General features: G+C 35.1%; 3 protein-coding genes across 4 annotated transcripts; all 3 read left to right on the forward strand.

Annotated features, from left to right (window-relative positions):
* Positions 1-89: 89 nt before the first annotated feature.
* LOC116000171 lies at positions 90-1,475 on the forward strand. Its single transcript, XM_031240206.1, has one exon. The coding sequence runs from the start codon at positions 494-496 to the stop codon at positions 1,097-1,099; it is 606 nt and encodes a 201-aa protein (XP_031096066.1). The 5' UTR covers positions 90-493; the 3' UTR covers positions 1,100-1,475.
* A 3,436-nt stretch (positions 1,476-4,911) lies between these two features.
* LOC116000352 (probable mitochondrial saccharopine dehydrogenase-like oxidoreductase At5g39410) lies at positions 4,912-7,079 on the forward strand. The gene is made up of 2 exons (XM_031240417.1): positions 4,912-5,886; positions 6,199-7,079. The coding sequence occupies exons 1-2, from the start codon at positions 5,140-5,142 to the stop codon at positions 6,892-6,894; spliced, it is 1,443 nt and encodes a 480-aa protein (XP_031096277.1). The 5' UTR covers positions 4,912-5,139; the 3' UTR covers positions 6,895-7,079.
* A 2,704-nt stretch (positions 7,080-9,783) lies between these two features.
* On the forward strand, positions 9,784-13,191 carry LOC116000125 (tRNA (guanosine(18)-2'-O)-methyltransferase). Of its 2 annotated transcripts, XM_031240156.1 has the most exons (6): positions 9,788-10,117; positions 10,272-10,764; positions 11,202-11,340; positions 11,482-11,543; positions 11,788-11,926; positions 12,603-13,191. In XM_031240156.1, the coding sequence occupies exons 1-6, from the start codon at positions 9,961-9,963 to the stop codon at positions 12,738-12,740; spliced, it is 1,128 nt and encodes a 375-aa protein (XP_031096016.1). In that variant the 5' UTR covers positions 9,788-9,960; the 3' UTR covers positions 12,741-13,191. The 2 variants fall into 2 exon arrangements, with proteins under 2 accessions (XP_031096017.1, XP_031096016.1); XM_031240157.1 differs by lacking the exon at positions 12,603-13,191 and having other exon boundaries at positions 9,784-10,117; positions 11,741-11,873.
* Positions 13,192-13,601: the final 410 nt, after the last annotated feature.

Here is a 13,601-nt window from a genome sequence, read left to right on the forward strand (position 1 = left end):
ATTCAGATTTTACATAATCGGCTAATAGTGTTCATAATTTATTTTCTAAAATAAACTCTACCAGAGTCAGAAATAATAGGAAGTAATTATTATATAATGTTATATATATAATATATACCAAAACTGTTAGGCTACTAACCAAAAATATATTTTAAGACTGGGTTTGGCAAATCCCTGCTTCCATGCAAGGGAGTTATCATATCCTTTTCCTCCTACTATACATCGCCTCTGGTCAATTCCCCTAACAAGGTTCATATTTCTTTCACATCCAAACACTCCCCTAGGCTAAGACCATCTCTCTTCATTTAGATAGGCCAAAACTCCTTTCAATACGGAAAATCAAGAGTCCAAGGATTTGCATTAACCTTAGTACCCAATTAGAGCCTTAGAGGGGTTTTGTTAATCTGGGTTTTTAAGCAATCATCTCACTCAATTCTTGCATTTTCTTTAGCGATTTGACTGGGAAATCAGTTTGGCTAGATCGATCAATTCAATGGTCTTTATGGAAGAAGAAGAAGCTCAAGAGCAGAAGTTCATCTGCAAATTCTGTGACAAGGTTTGCCTTAGCGGGAGATCATTGGGAGGCCATATGCGTGGCCATTTACCCTTGATTGCAGCTGCTAAAAAGCAAAAAACCAAAGCTGATAAAAACTCGGATCAAAATTCAGTGCAATCCAGGAGTGGCAAGATTCGAGAGAAGGGCAAAAGCATGGTTCTTGGAGAAGATGATGATCCCAACAAATCTTGGAAGGTTTTTTATTCGAAGCATAGTGATTTGGAGAGGGAGAGCCTGATGAAAAGGTTTCCTGATAATCAGGGGAGGTATGAAGAAGAAGAACATCATCTGTGCAAGAAATGTGGCAAAGTTTTCGATTCGATAAGGGCTCTGAATGGGCATATGCAGATTCACTCCAAAAGATCCAGGCTTTCCCGTGAAGAATCAATGGAGAATCAGTGCCCTGTTCTGAAGAAACGATCTGCAATAAGGTACGAAATTACTGAGAATTCTCCATTTTCTGTTGCTTCTGATTTAGAAGAAGCTGCTGTGTGCCTGATGATGCTCTCAAGGGGTTTTCAAGAATGGGACTTTGTTCTTTGAAACCGAAACAATTTATTACTACTGAAAGCAAGAAAAATATAAAGCTTGTTTGGAACTTGAGAATTCTGGTAGAAAGGATCACATCTGGCAATGATTTGGGTGGTCACAAGAGGGTCCATTATATTACATTGAGAGCAAGAAAAAGGACAAACTTTCTAGTCCTCGTAACATTGTTAATCTGAAGCTAAAGCAATGGTGGACTAGTGGGCATGATGTCCTTGTTCCTCAACCATTCGAGCCTTTACTCGATTGTTTTCTTGTTTCAACGCTGTAAATCTGTTTTCACATCTGGTTTCTGTTCTGTAAATCTGCCATGAGTCTCAACTGGGCTTAGAATAAACCACAACTTGCTTTTACTTTTTCTAGTACAAAATGCAGTAGTTGCAAAGTTTAAGTCATCTGTTATTATTTTCTGAGGGACGAGGAAAATCCTAATTACTATTTGAGGGTGTACGTGTACACCGAGTACACTTCACCTTTCGTAAAGGATCACAATGAGATAAACCAGTCTAAGTTATCCATAATTCTAGCTCATGGTTGTCCATAATCTTGGCCGGCAAATGACTACAATGAGATAAACCAACAACATAGCTAGCAAAGGACTAACCAAGAAAATTAATAGGTGTTTTTGCTGTGAGCTGATCTTGCTTGTCTTATTGATTTGGTGTTATAAGCTGAATTTAATTAAAAAAAGTTGAAATACAAAATATGACACCTAGGCTTTTAGTCACCTAACATGGCGTCCGGCGGCCAACTGGTCTGCCTTCTCCGACGACTGGTGTCCGGCGACCAACTGCTCTGGAGAAGGCGACCAGTTGACTACCGACTTATATTATTATATTATATTTCATTCTAGAATGAAATTAATTAAAACCTTTTCTTTTTTTTTTTTGAGAACGCATGCATATATTAAGCATGTTTTTGTGTTTTAAAAATGAAGCATGTTACAGAAACAGTATAGTGTGAGAGTAGTGGGGTTGAATGCAGATGGGTTAGGTGGGCGGACAATCTCACGGTTCTGACTCGTGAAAATGTGAGTTTTATTTAGTACTTCGTACGTATATATGGGAGAGCAGACTAGAAGCTCAACTGTCAGTCTGTCACCTCCTTAATTGCTGTGGAGTAATAATTTCTCTTTTCAATGAATTCAAGGCTGCTGTTATTGCATGCCATTGTAATTTGCAAGGGCCCTTTAAAGTCAGTCAGTCCGCATAAAATACATTTCTGAGTGCCAATAGAAAATTGATGGCTCAAAGTGAATGCCTAAAAACACATTAATCTTTATATATATCAATTGAAAATGACTATTAAGTTTTTGGACTCTATTTTTTTTTTTAGCTATTCTTAATGCTAATTGTTGAGTATGTATATTATACTTTTTCATGTCAATGTAATGTGTGAGTTTCATCTAGGCATTCCCAACGTTTTGAATCATTGTTTTTATATCAAGTCTAATACTATTACTCTTCTAATCATGATCTATTAGTAATCTTATTCGTTAAAAACTATTTTCTGTTTTTTTTTTTTTTTTAATTTGTTATTCAAAGTCATCATTTGTCGTAAACCTTGGTTATTATCATCTACCCAACATGCATATAGAGTAATTATCTTTTGCGTAAGTTACAACTCTTTGCTTATATATACATAGGGGTTACACGCAAAATAAGAACGAGGCAGTACATTCTGGTTTAGGTTCTTCATTTGTAAAGCACAACACTTCAAACTTCATGTCTAACCAATTTATTCTTGGATCTCAAATCCACCATGATCACACCCAGAAAGTCATGAGGGTGCATTAAAAAAATTGCTTAACTTAGGGAACTTTTATCCATATATATGCTCATATACGTAAGGAAAATGTTGAGAAATGCTGAAACCAATTCAAAGAGCTGGATGGGAGGTTTATGGGGTTAAGAATTTCCTATGTATTACAAACTTTTTAAAATACAAAACTAGCACGCACTATTATATAATCAAATTTAAGCATGATACCATTGTCAAGGAGTATAAACAAGTAGATTTCTCAAAACAAATGTTTCGTTTAAAGACTTTTGAAGCATTACTATGCAAAGAAGAGGTTAATGAGATGGAACCATGGGCGGACCGATCCAGAAGGGAGCAATAGGGGCAAATGTTTTTGTTGTTGTTGTTGTGTTTTTTTTTTTTTTTTNTTTTTTTTTTTTTTTTGCTATAATAATTAATAATCTAGCTAGTTGGAAAGTTTGGGGTTGGACAATTGGATTTCAACTATTTATATTTGTTAATAAGGTTTTAAATACCAGCATATATACGTTTAAAAACTCTTTAAAACTCTGGATTGAATACTGATACTTTTAAAGAGTAAACTCTAGATCGAATACTAGTAAACTTTTAAAATTGTTGAAAGTCTTGATTGAATACACCTCTAAAAAAAGGTAATCTAACTATTAGTAATGTAGTACTAATTTGATTATAATTAAACTTTTATGATACCAACTTTTTAAAGATAATAAGAAAATAGACAACAATCTAAAATGTATTTTTACAAATGTGAACAATTGCATGTATGAGATAGAAGAAATATCTAAAAATTTAATAAGTCTCAATCAAAGTTATATCCTTGATTTATGTCCCACTTTCTATATGCTAATAAATTTGTACATTTTACTTGAAATGTTGTACACTTTAATATTATTAGACAAAATTGTCCTTACTACATTGTTGTTATACAAAACTATCCTTACACCGTTAGTTTTTAACTCCATCATTATTATCATAGACCTATATCTATCATATCATTTTCCTATTTCTTAATTATCATTTTAGTAAAATCATTATATAATTAATTTAATGGTTGATTATATTTTAATTAAATTTCTATACATGATAAATCATATGTGTGTGTATAAAATACATATACTATATTTGTGTATATAATTAGAATTAAAAATTTTAATTATTTATATTTATTAATGTTTTAACATTGGGCATGAACTTTCGCGCATCGCGCGTACAAATACTAGTATTTTAAATAAAAACAAAAATGTATTTGGAATAACGTACAGTACAGTAGCATTCCAGAGACGTACCAGACATCTGAGCCCCCAATCGCTTAAGTGCAGCCTGTCTGGCGGGCTCACCGTCTCGGTTTGCATTAACAAATACTAAGAGCATCCATTAAGGTTCACATTATTAAATTAATAAAATCTTAACATTATTATAAATTAAGATAAAGGTTAAGCTAGCCGCCTAGCCAGTGGCGGGCTTATCTGACATATATAAAATCTTTAAATAACAAGTGGCGATTCTTTTCCTCTTAAAAAAATGGCGATTCTCTGCAAATTAAATGGTGGATAATGTTAACCTTCATGATTCAAAATGATGTCATTTTATTAAAGTGTTAATTAGTGTATGTGTTTAATAATATTATTTTATATTGTGTACATAAACAAAAAATTTAAAGCAGAATAAATATTATGAACATAATATAAGATAATATTGTTAAAAATGATGCACTAGTTTCTTTTAATATAAACCAGCATCATTTTAGATAGTGTTTAATTTGTTAGTTTTATGACTATGAGATATCCTGTTGACAGACCAACACAATTGCAAATAACACAAGAGTAATTTTATTGATAGAAAGTGATAATCAAACCACTTACAATGTGTCCCTTGAAGGGTATTTATACATTAATGGTTGGCCCTATGAAAGGAAAAGAAATTGTTTAGATTAGGAATAATCTTTCCTTAACCCTTTGCAAACCAGGCCTAGCTTTCCTTCCTAAAATGCAAGATTATCCCCTTTCTAAAATGAAAATGGAAACTAGAGAGAATCTGATAATGAATCCTCTAAGCGTCCTTTCGATATCCTTCTTCAATTCAAATATTTTCCGCGTTTGACAGTCCTGCGACTTCCTCTTGAATGGCTAGCTAGCCAACTACTCAGTTCAGTTAGGGCTGGCGTCAGCCATGTTAGCATGTGGCGGGCGTGGTGCTGAGCAATAGTGTACGTTTCACACCCGGCCCACATGCATGCAGAAGAGATATTATATAAATAAATGTCAATTAGACTGGATAAACACACACACACACAATTACGAGAAAAAACAGATTTACTTACTGATACTAATCTCTCAATGGAGGAACAACAACATCACGCTGCCACCTACGACATCGTAATCTTGGGAGCCTCTGGGTTTACCGGCAAATACGCTGTACGGGAGGCTCTCAAGTTCCTCAATGTACCTGAATCTCCATTCAACTCCCTCGCTTTAGTAGGCCGATCCCCATCCAAAGTAGCCAAAGCTCTCCAATGGGCCTCCCATCCCAACCCACCGCCACAAATCCCCATCCTCACCGCCGACACCACCGACCCCATTTCCCTTCGCCGCGTCGCCTCCCAGGCAAAGATCATTCTCAACTGCGTTGGCCCTTTCCATCTCTACGGCGAGCCCGTCGTGGCGGCTTGTGTCGATGTCGGCTGCGATTACCTAGATATCACCGGAGAAATGGAGTTTGTAGAGAGAATGGAAGCTTCTTACCATCACAGGGCTGCGAAGAAGGGTTCTCTGGTCATTTCTGCCTGTGGGTATGATTCGGTTCCTGCTGTATTAGGCATGATGTTCAATTCTAGGCAGTGGGTTTCACCCGCTGCTCCTAATCGTATGGAGGCCTACCAATTTATGGAATCCGACAAAAGGGTCGTGCTCAACCTAGGAAGCTACGAGACGCTGGTTCTTGCGGTGGCTAACAAGGACAAATTGCAGGAGTTGCGACATTGTACACCTCAAAGACCTCAGCCCATGGTATCATTTCTTCTTCTTTTTTTTTTCTTCTTTGTATTTGTGTTACCATTAATATTTGCATATATATTGGGTTGACTAGAGAAATCCCACAGTCACTATCTAAAAGTGTGCACTAGGTAAATTATACCTTGTGATCTAATCAGTATAACTAACAGGCTGAAATTCAAACTTGTAACCTTGCGGTTACAAGTTTGTATGTTAGCTATCTTGGGTTACCTTTTATATATATATATATATATATATATATATATATATTTATTTATTTATTTATTTATTGAAATGTAAGCTGATCAATTCTACTATTCACGTCAGATTCCTGGTCCGCCTCCCAAGGAATCAATTGTGGAACACCAAAAAGAGATTGGGCTTTGGGGTGTGGTGTTTCCATCATTGGACAAAATTGCAGTTGACAGAATGGTGTCATGTTTAACTGAAAATCCCGAGGGTATACCGGGCGTCAATGAAACTGCTCAGCAAATTAAAAAGAGGGAGGCATTCTGGTCTACAGCGAAACCCGTTCACTTTGGTCTGAATATGGCATCAAAATCAGTGTTGGGTGTGGTTCGTTTCATAACACTAGCGTTGTTGCTATGGGTCTTTGGTAGGTTTTCTACAGGGAGGTGGCTGCTCATGAAGTTTCCTTCTGTGTTTAGCCTTGGGCTTTTCAGTAAAAATGGTCCAACTGAAGAGGAGGTGGCAAATGCTTCCTTCAAACTGTGGTTTGTTGGGCGTGGATATAGTGATGCTGCTCTCGCATCAAAAGAGGGCAAGAAACCGGATATGGAAATTATTACGAGAGTAACGGGACCTGAGATTGGCTATTCTGCAACTCCCATTATTCTAATTCAATGTGCTCTAGTCTTGTTGAGCCAACGTCGTGAGTTGCCTAAAGGGGGAGTTTTTCTTCCTGGGATTATATTTGGCCCAACGGATCTTCAACAACGACTCCAACAAAATGGAATATCTTTTGATTTCATTTCGAAGAAAAAGCTTTCTAACAAAATTTAGTCTTACTGTATATGAATTCATTTTTCATTTATTATTATTGTACTTTTGTGTGAGTTGTATGGTTATATTCCTGTTCTTCACTTGCCAAAGACATGTATAATTTGGCCTGGCCTGGCCAGGATTTGGATCTTTGGTAAGGTATTTTTATTGTTCAATAAAAATAATAAATTTACAGGTTGTCAACATATGTTGACTCTCATATTAGTCATTTACTATTTAAAATTCTCTTATGGTGGTTTTGGTGCTATAGGTTTAATTTACTGGCCAGTGTCAGGGATGAGATTATGGGGGTGTTTGGTTAATGGCTTATAAGCCAAATTTTAGCTTATTTGACCAAGTTTAGCTGTTTGACCAACCAATAAGCTATTTTGAAGTGTTTGGTAAATGACTTATTGGTCTTGACTTATTGGGTCAATAAGCTAAAAATTGAAAAGCTAATGAATGTAGCTTTTTGTATTAGCTTGTTGGGAACAATGGGTATATTGACTATTTTATCATTTGAAATCAATGTGATTTACTTTTAAATGGGTGGTGTGTTTGTTATTTTATAATAATAATAACGGGTGATGGGTTTGTTATTTTTAATAATAATAATAATAATAGAAAATAAATACGTAATAAAAATTGTTTTAGAATACTCGTATAATTTAATAAGAGTTAAATAAACAAAAATAATTAACTTATGCCCTTAAAAAAAATATAGATGATATCCAAATTTTATAATTATTTATTAATAAGAGTTTATCTTCAAACAATACACTACTAGTATAATTTTATTATTATTTATATTTAAAGGTTGAAATAATACAATACACTCATACCTTTAAATGTCATTTTACATTCAATCAGCTACTAGTAAACAGCTAATTTACCAAACAGTTTTTTATAACCAGCTAATACAACCAGCTGGTCAAACCAGTTAACGCAACCGGCCATCAGCTACTAGCTAAACCAACCAACTATCAGCTATAAGCTATCAGCCGTTTGCCAAACACCCCCCAGTTAACGCAACCGGCCAAGCTAGTATAGTATCAAGTTTGTATCTCTTTGTGCGGACTTTGGAGTTAAAGAGAGAAGGGAGCAATTTGAGGCAAGAGGGGAGAAAAGGAAGACAAAGAATAGACATAAATAAGAATAAGAAAGTGAGAATGTTATATTGATTTGATAAATATTCATTTTTAGTATATTAAAAATTCATTATTAGGTATACTGGTATACTACCTAATAATAAATTTTAAGTACTATCACTAGTTTTTTTTTTGAAAACTAGTCAATAGTTGTTAATTGAACAAACATATAAAATGGGACAGATAAAATATTAAAACGAAAACAATAGAAAATGGAAATGAAAATGAATGCGCAGTTTTTGGGGTCGTTTACTTCATTTTTCTGTTTTTCCATTTTCAATTTTCCATTTCTCCAGTTTTCCATTTTTCCTTCCCCATTCCTCCAGTTTTCCAATTTTCCTTCTCCATTTTTCCAATTTTTTCATTTCTTTAGTTTTAGTACATAGTTTGATTAAAAAAAAAACTCAAAAGTCTATTAAATACAATCATCCCATATAACATTTGTATATTTATACAACAAAGATGATAATAATAATAATAATAATAATAATAATAATAATAATAATAATAATAATAATATTAACAATAATTATAATAATAATAATAAAGATAATAATAATAATAATAAAGATAATAATAATAATAATAATAACAATAATAATAATAACTACAAAAATAATAATGACAAATGACAAATGACAATTAATAATAATAATAATAATAATAATAATAATAATAATAATAAGATGATCTGTGCATGCCCAGCGCAAGAAGAAGAAAAGGAAAAAAATAGGATAAGATATGTGCGGCAAATTATACTGTGCACCACGTACCTAAACGACGTCATTTTGAGCATTGTAAACTAATCGTCCGTTTTTTTTGGAAATCACGTTTCACGTTTCGGCCGTTCTCTGTATTTATGTTAATATTCTGTGTATTCCAGGCAATCATTCTGTGTATTCTAGGCAACCGTTCTGTGTATTATAGGCAACTGTTATGTGTATTCATGTTAGTAACACATGTTGTGATGTGTTTGTGCATTCGAATGTTTAAGAGGATGAGTTCTGTGTATTTTGTGTAAATATTATGTGTATTCATGTTATTAACACAAGTTGTGATGTGTTTGTGCATTCGAATGTTAGGAGGATGAGTTCTGTGTATTTTGCGTCAATATTATGTGTATTATGGGCAAACATTCTGTGTATTCTAGGCAAACGTTCTGTGTATTCTATATAATGATTATGTGTATTATAGATAATGAATTCCCTGGAGTCATTCGCTTCCACTAACATCTGTGTATTTTGTGTCAATATTCTGTGTATTCTGGGCAAACATTATGTGTATTCTAGGCAAACGTTCTGTGTATTATAGATAATGATTATGTGTATTATAGATAATGAATTTCTTGAGTCATTCGCGTCCGCGTCTACCAACACCGAAACGACGTCGTTTTACGTACGTGGTGCACATTGCTATGTGCACCGTGGTGCAGGGTATAATGGGTATAATGATTGGATATGTGCAAGAAGAAGAAGAAAAGAAATTGGCTTTATAAGCCAAAGGCCATGCCTAGCAGGATTCGAACCTGGGACCTCAGGGCCTAGATATGTGCGTGCGCAAGAAGAAGAAGAAAAGAAATTGACCTTATAAGCCAAAGGCCATGCCTAGCAGGATTTGAACCCGGGACCTCAGGGCCAATGAAGCACTGTTCACCCGTGTTTTTCCCATTTGGAAGAATGGAGAAGTCCATTTTAGTTCTCTCCAAATTTGTATAGAAATGAAAGAATGGAGATGGAAAATCATTTTGGAGAATTGATTTTAGTAAACAAGTTTTCCTTTTTTTTCCATTTTTCCACTTCTCAATTTCTCCATTTTTTTGAAAAATCTTTCATTTTTTCAAGTTTTCCAAAAGTGCTTATGCGATGTCGTTTTACACTTCCAACCCGGCGAAGTATAAACCAATCTCCTCCGTCGTCCTCAGATTTTCTCAGCGGTGGCCATGAGTGCATGCAAAACCCTAGTCCGTACATCACTGTCCTCTCTAGAATGCAGAGCTCGAGTCTTCGCTTTTCCATTAAAGTTCCCTTCGTTCTCCCCTCATCTCTGCCGGCTTCTTTCTCCTTCTCGAAGGTCCCTTATCCTATACCGAAATCCAGGTATATATGTACAAGCATATCTGTTACGTCTCATATGCTTATGCGTTTATAAATATGAACCGAGTCTAATAAGCTCAGTAAATTTGCTGTTCAAATTACATTTAAGTAAGTATTTATTGATGTATTTGTTTTTCGACTGATTTTAAATTTTTAGGGTCTAGAATTGAACCTCATAGTGTGATTGTAAGGCGTTATGGCTGCAGTGAGGCTGCAATTTCACTAGAAACCGATAATAACACTGAAGAAAGTTCGGCTCAGAAGACTAACCTTCAAGTTCAGGAAGACTTGTGTAGGGACACTGTGGAAGATTTGCTTACCAAACGGAATGATGTTTCGAGGTTTATGAAAATGGAGCGGAGGCAGGAAGTGGAAGGTGATGTTCAACTGGACCGTTGGTTTCCATACTTGGATAAATTTAATGTGGGAAGTATGTGTCTGAGCAGTAGTGAGGTGCTGGAAGCTATGGATCCCTACATAATGGAGGCGAGGAAGGAAAGGTTTCGGAAAGCAGTGAAGAACAGGACTTATTCTGTTTGTTTGGTAGTCGAGGGATTGAGTGATTTTGGCAATGTCTCTGCTGCATTTCGCTCGGCAGATGCACTGGGGTTTCAGTCTGTCCATGTCATTTCCTGCAACAGCTCAAAAAGGTGCAAGGCCACTTGAGGTGAAAATGCCTTTTGAGTTTTTATCAAATCAATGGGTTGATATTTGTTGTCTCCAATTTCTACTAGCTTCAACTGTATTTATCCTTGATAGAGCATGTTAGTGTGACATTTGAATGATGAGAGATATTTAGCTATATATATTTTAGCTTGCATTTGTCTTGTTATTATAATATCGGATGGCTCTTCCACCAAGATAATTATGGTGATTGTAAAAAGTTATAAAACTCTAGATTAATACAACCATGGTAAGGCCAAATGCTGTAATTTTTACAAGCATATTGAGGTTCTCAAATAATACGAGTATATACTTCTGCACCAAAGTTGGTCCATAAAGTTGGCATGCTTTGGTTGCTCTTGCTAATGAAGAGAAATTCCATTGCTCTCCTCATTAACTCTTTAAACGAATTCCATTTTTTCAGGTACAGGGACAATCGTCATGTCAGTATGGGGGCAGAGAAATGGTTGGATATTGAACTCTGGGATTCTCCCTATGAATGCTTCAAAGTTTTGAAGTCACGTGGTTATCGCATTGCTACAACTCATTTGGGAATGGATGCAGTACAGTTTCTACTTCTATTTTATATAGTTCTTTTTCAATCATGTGTTGTACTATGGACAGAATTTCCTGATAATGGAATGGATGTATATATATTGTATGTCTGCACAAGTCTTTTTGTAATCAATTTTCATGCTCTTTAGGTCTCAGTATATGATATGGACTGGTCATGCCCTACTGCAGTTGTTGTTGGAAATGAGAATAGGTAATCTTAATTCCCTACTTTAGTGTATGCAGTTCACTGGGATCAGTTTGTGAGAAAGTTTCTGTAACCTTATTTTAGTCATATTTATGTGATGCTAAATTAACATATTTTGGTTCTGAAACATATAATTTTAAGAACTCTGTTCTTGAATCCTATGAGTTGACTAGTCTTGAGTAGGCTATGCTTTTCTTTTCCAGATGTCTCAAATCATGCTGCAACTTGGTAAATAAAATTGTAATTGCAGGGGAATAAGCAATGAGGCTCTTGAATTGTCAGATATGCACTGCAGTATTCCAATGAAAGGCATGGTAGACTCCTTCAATGTTTCAGTAGCTGCAGGAATTCTTATGCACCATGCCGTGTGTGACAGAACTTCCCGCATGGTAGGGATTTTATTAAGAGCAATTCTGCTATTTCACCTATTTGATAAACATAAAAAGATTGTTTTTATTTTGCTGAACGATACTCGTTTTATTGTTTGATTAGTTTGTGTTTTCCCCGCTTAAAAAGTAGTATCCATGCCATTGCCTTCATAAAGTCTCTCCCAAGTCCGCACAGTTAATTTGGCAATAACAGAACACCCAATGTGTAGCTATACATTTGACCTGGAGTCGTGACATTGGTGGCTTGGTGCTAACTTCTCTTATTTGACTTTGGTATCATTGTTTGAAATTCTGTTCATGATTGTTTGGTTATAAAATTTCTTTCCCTCCGCTTAATCCATCAGAAAAGATTCTTTTATTGGGAGAAATTTTTTGGTGACTCAGTTTTTAGAGGTTGTTTGGGGCGGTTCTTCCATATGAAGTAACTAGTGTAGAATGTCTCTGCATCCCTTACTGTGAATGTGCAGCTTCTTTTCTTTACAAACCAAAATTCAATGGCTGGAAATAATTTTTACACATGAAAAAAATGATAACCTTCTTTAGTTATTTCACTTTGAATTGCACCCACCGACAGAACTGGTATAGTATTGTTACATACTTACACTTCTGATTCAAATCATCAGAATTTGAAATTTCTTATTTAGTTCTTTTTCCTTTTCTCATTCTGCGGGGTAAGGGATGCCATGGGGACCTAACACTGGAAGAGAGCCAAATTTTGCTAGCAGAATTCTCGTTACGCCACAGCAATACTGCAATAAGCATTGCCAATGAATATGCAAAACGAAAGATAGACAAGCTGACGCCAAAGCTCTGAATGAAGTGCTGTACTACACAGACCATTATTGCTGAAAACCGTGAGGGTACTATGCTCCAACTGTCTGTATTCTTTCTTAGGTTGTACTTTATACGTTTTTGTAGGTTGTGTTCCAAGGCATTAATATTTTTGAAAAGATGCTGCTTATGTATCATGCAATAATCTTTTAAAGATTGATATGTATTTTAGGCAGTCTAGTCTCAGACAATACGTTTTGTTTTTGCATATCTTCTGTTGGTTTAAAGTGGTTCTTGTGAATAGCCAGCTATTCACTCTCATCCCTCTAATTGGGTTGGCTCGGTGTGAACAAGGATTAGTCAGAGTATGGTACGGGTGCATACTCCACACAGCCAATATATAACATGGTGCTAAAATATTGTAGAATTTTCCTAAGTTGTATTTATTACTGTAAGATTTTACTGCGGAGTAATTAAGTCCTATTTGTTAAATATTTTATGCTCTCAACTCTCTGAATTTTCTTTCAAGCTCCTCCTCCCCTTATAGCTCATTAATGGCCTACTTCACTACTTGTCTAAGTATTGTCTTTTTATCCTCTAAAATATTATTCTTCTAGAAGTGAGTTTTTGGCTTTCTAAGGGGAATTGCTAATTTGCTATTTCTACAAGTGCCTAATATTAAACTATTCTTATGCGCTCAAGAATAGCTTTCTTATCTACGGAGTAATATACAAAAATTCTCTCTTCTTAATTAAGGTGTGTTTGGAAAGCAGGAAAATGACTTCTGGAAAATGAGTCATTTTCCAGAAAATAACTTCATTTCCAGTGTTTGGATGTATTCTGGAAAACTGTCTTTTATGTGTTTGGTTCATTTTCCAAAAAATGAAAAAGAAAATGGTTTTTT

Source organism: Ipomoea triloba, chromosome 12 (assembly GCF_003576645.1).
Source record: "Ipomoea triloba cultivar NCNSP0323 chromosome 12, ASM357664v1".
NCBI lineage: Eukaryota > Viridiplantae > Streptophyta > Magnoliopsida > Solanales > Convolvulaceae > Ipomoea > Ipomoea triloba.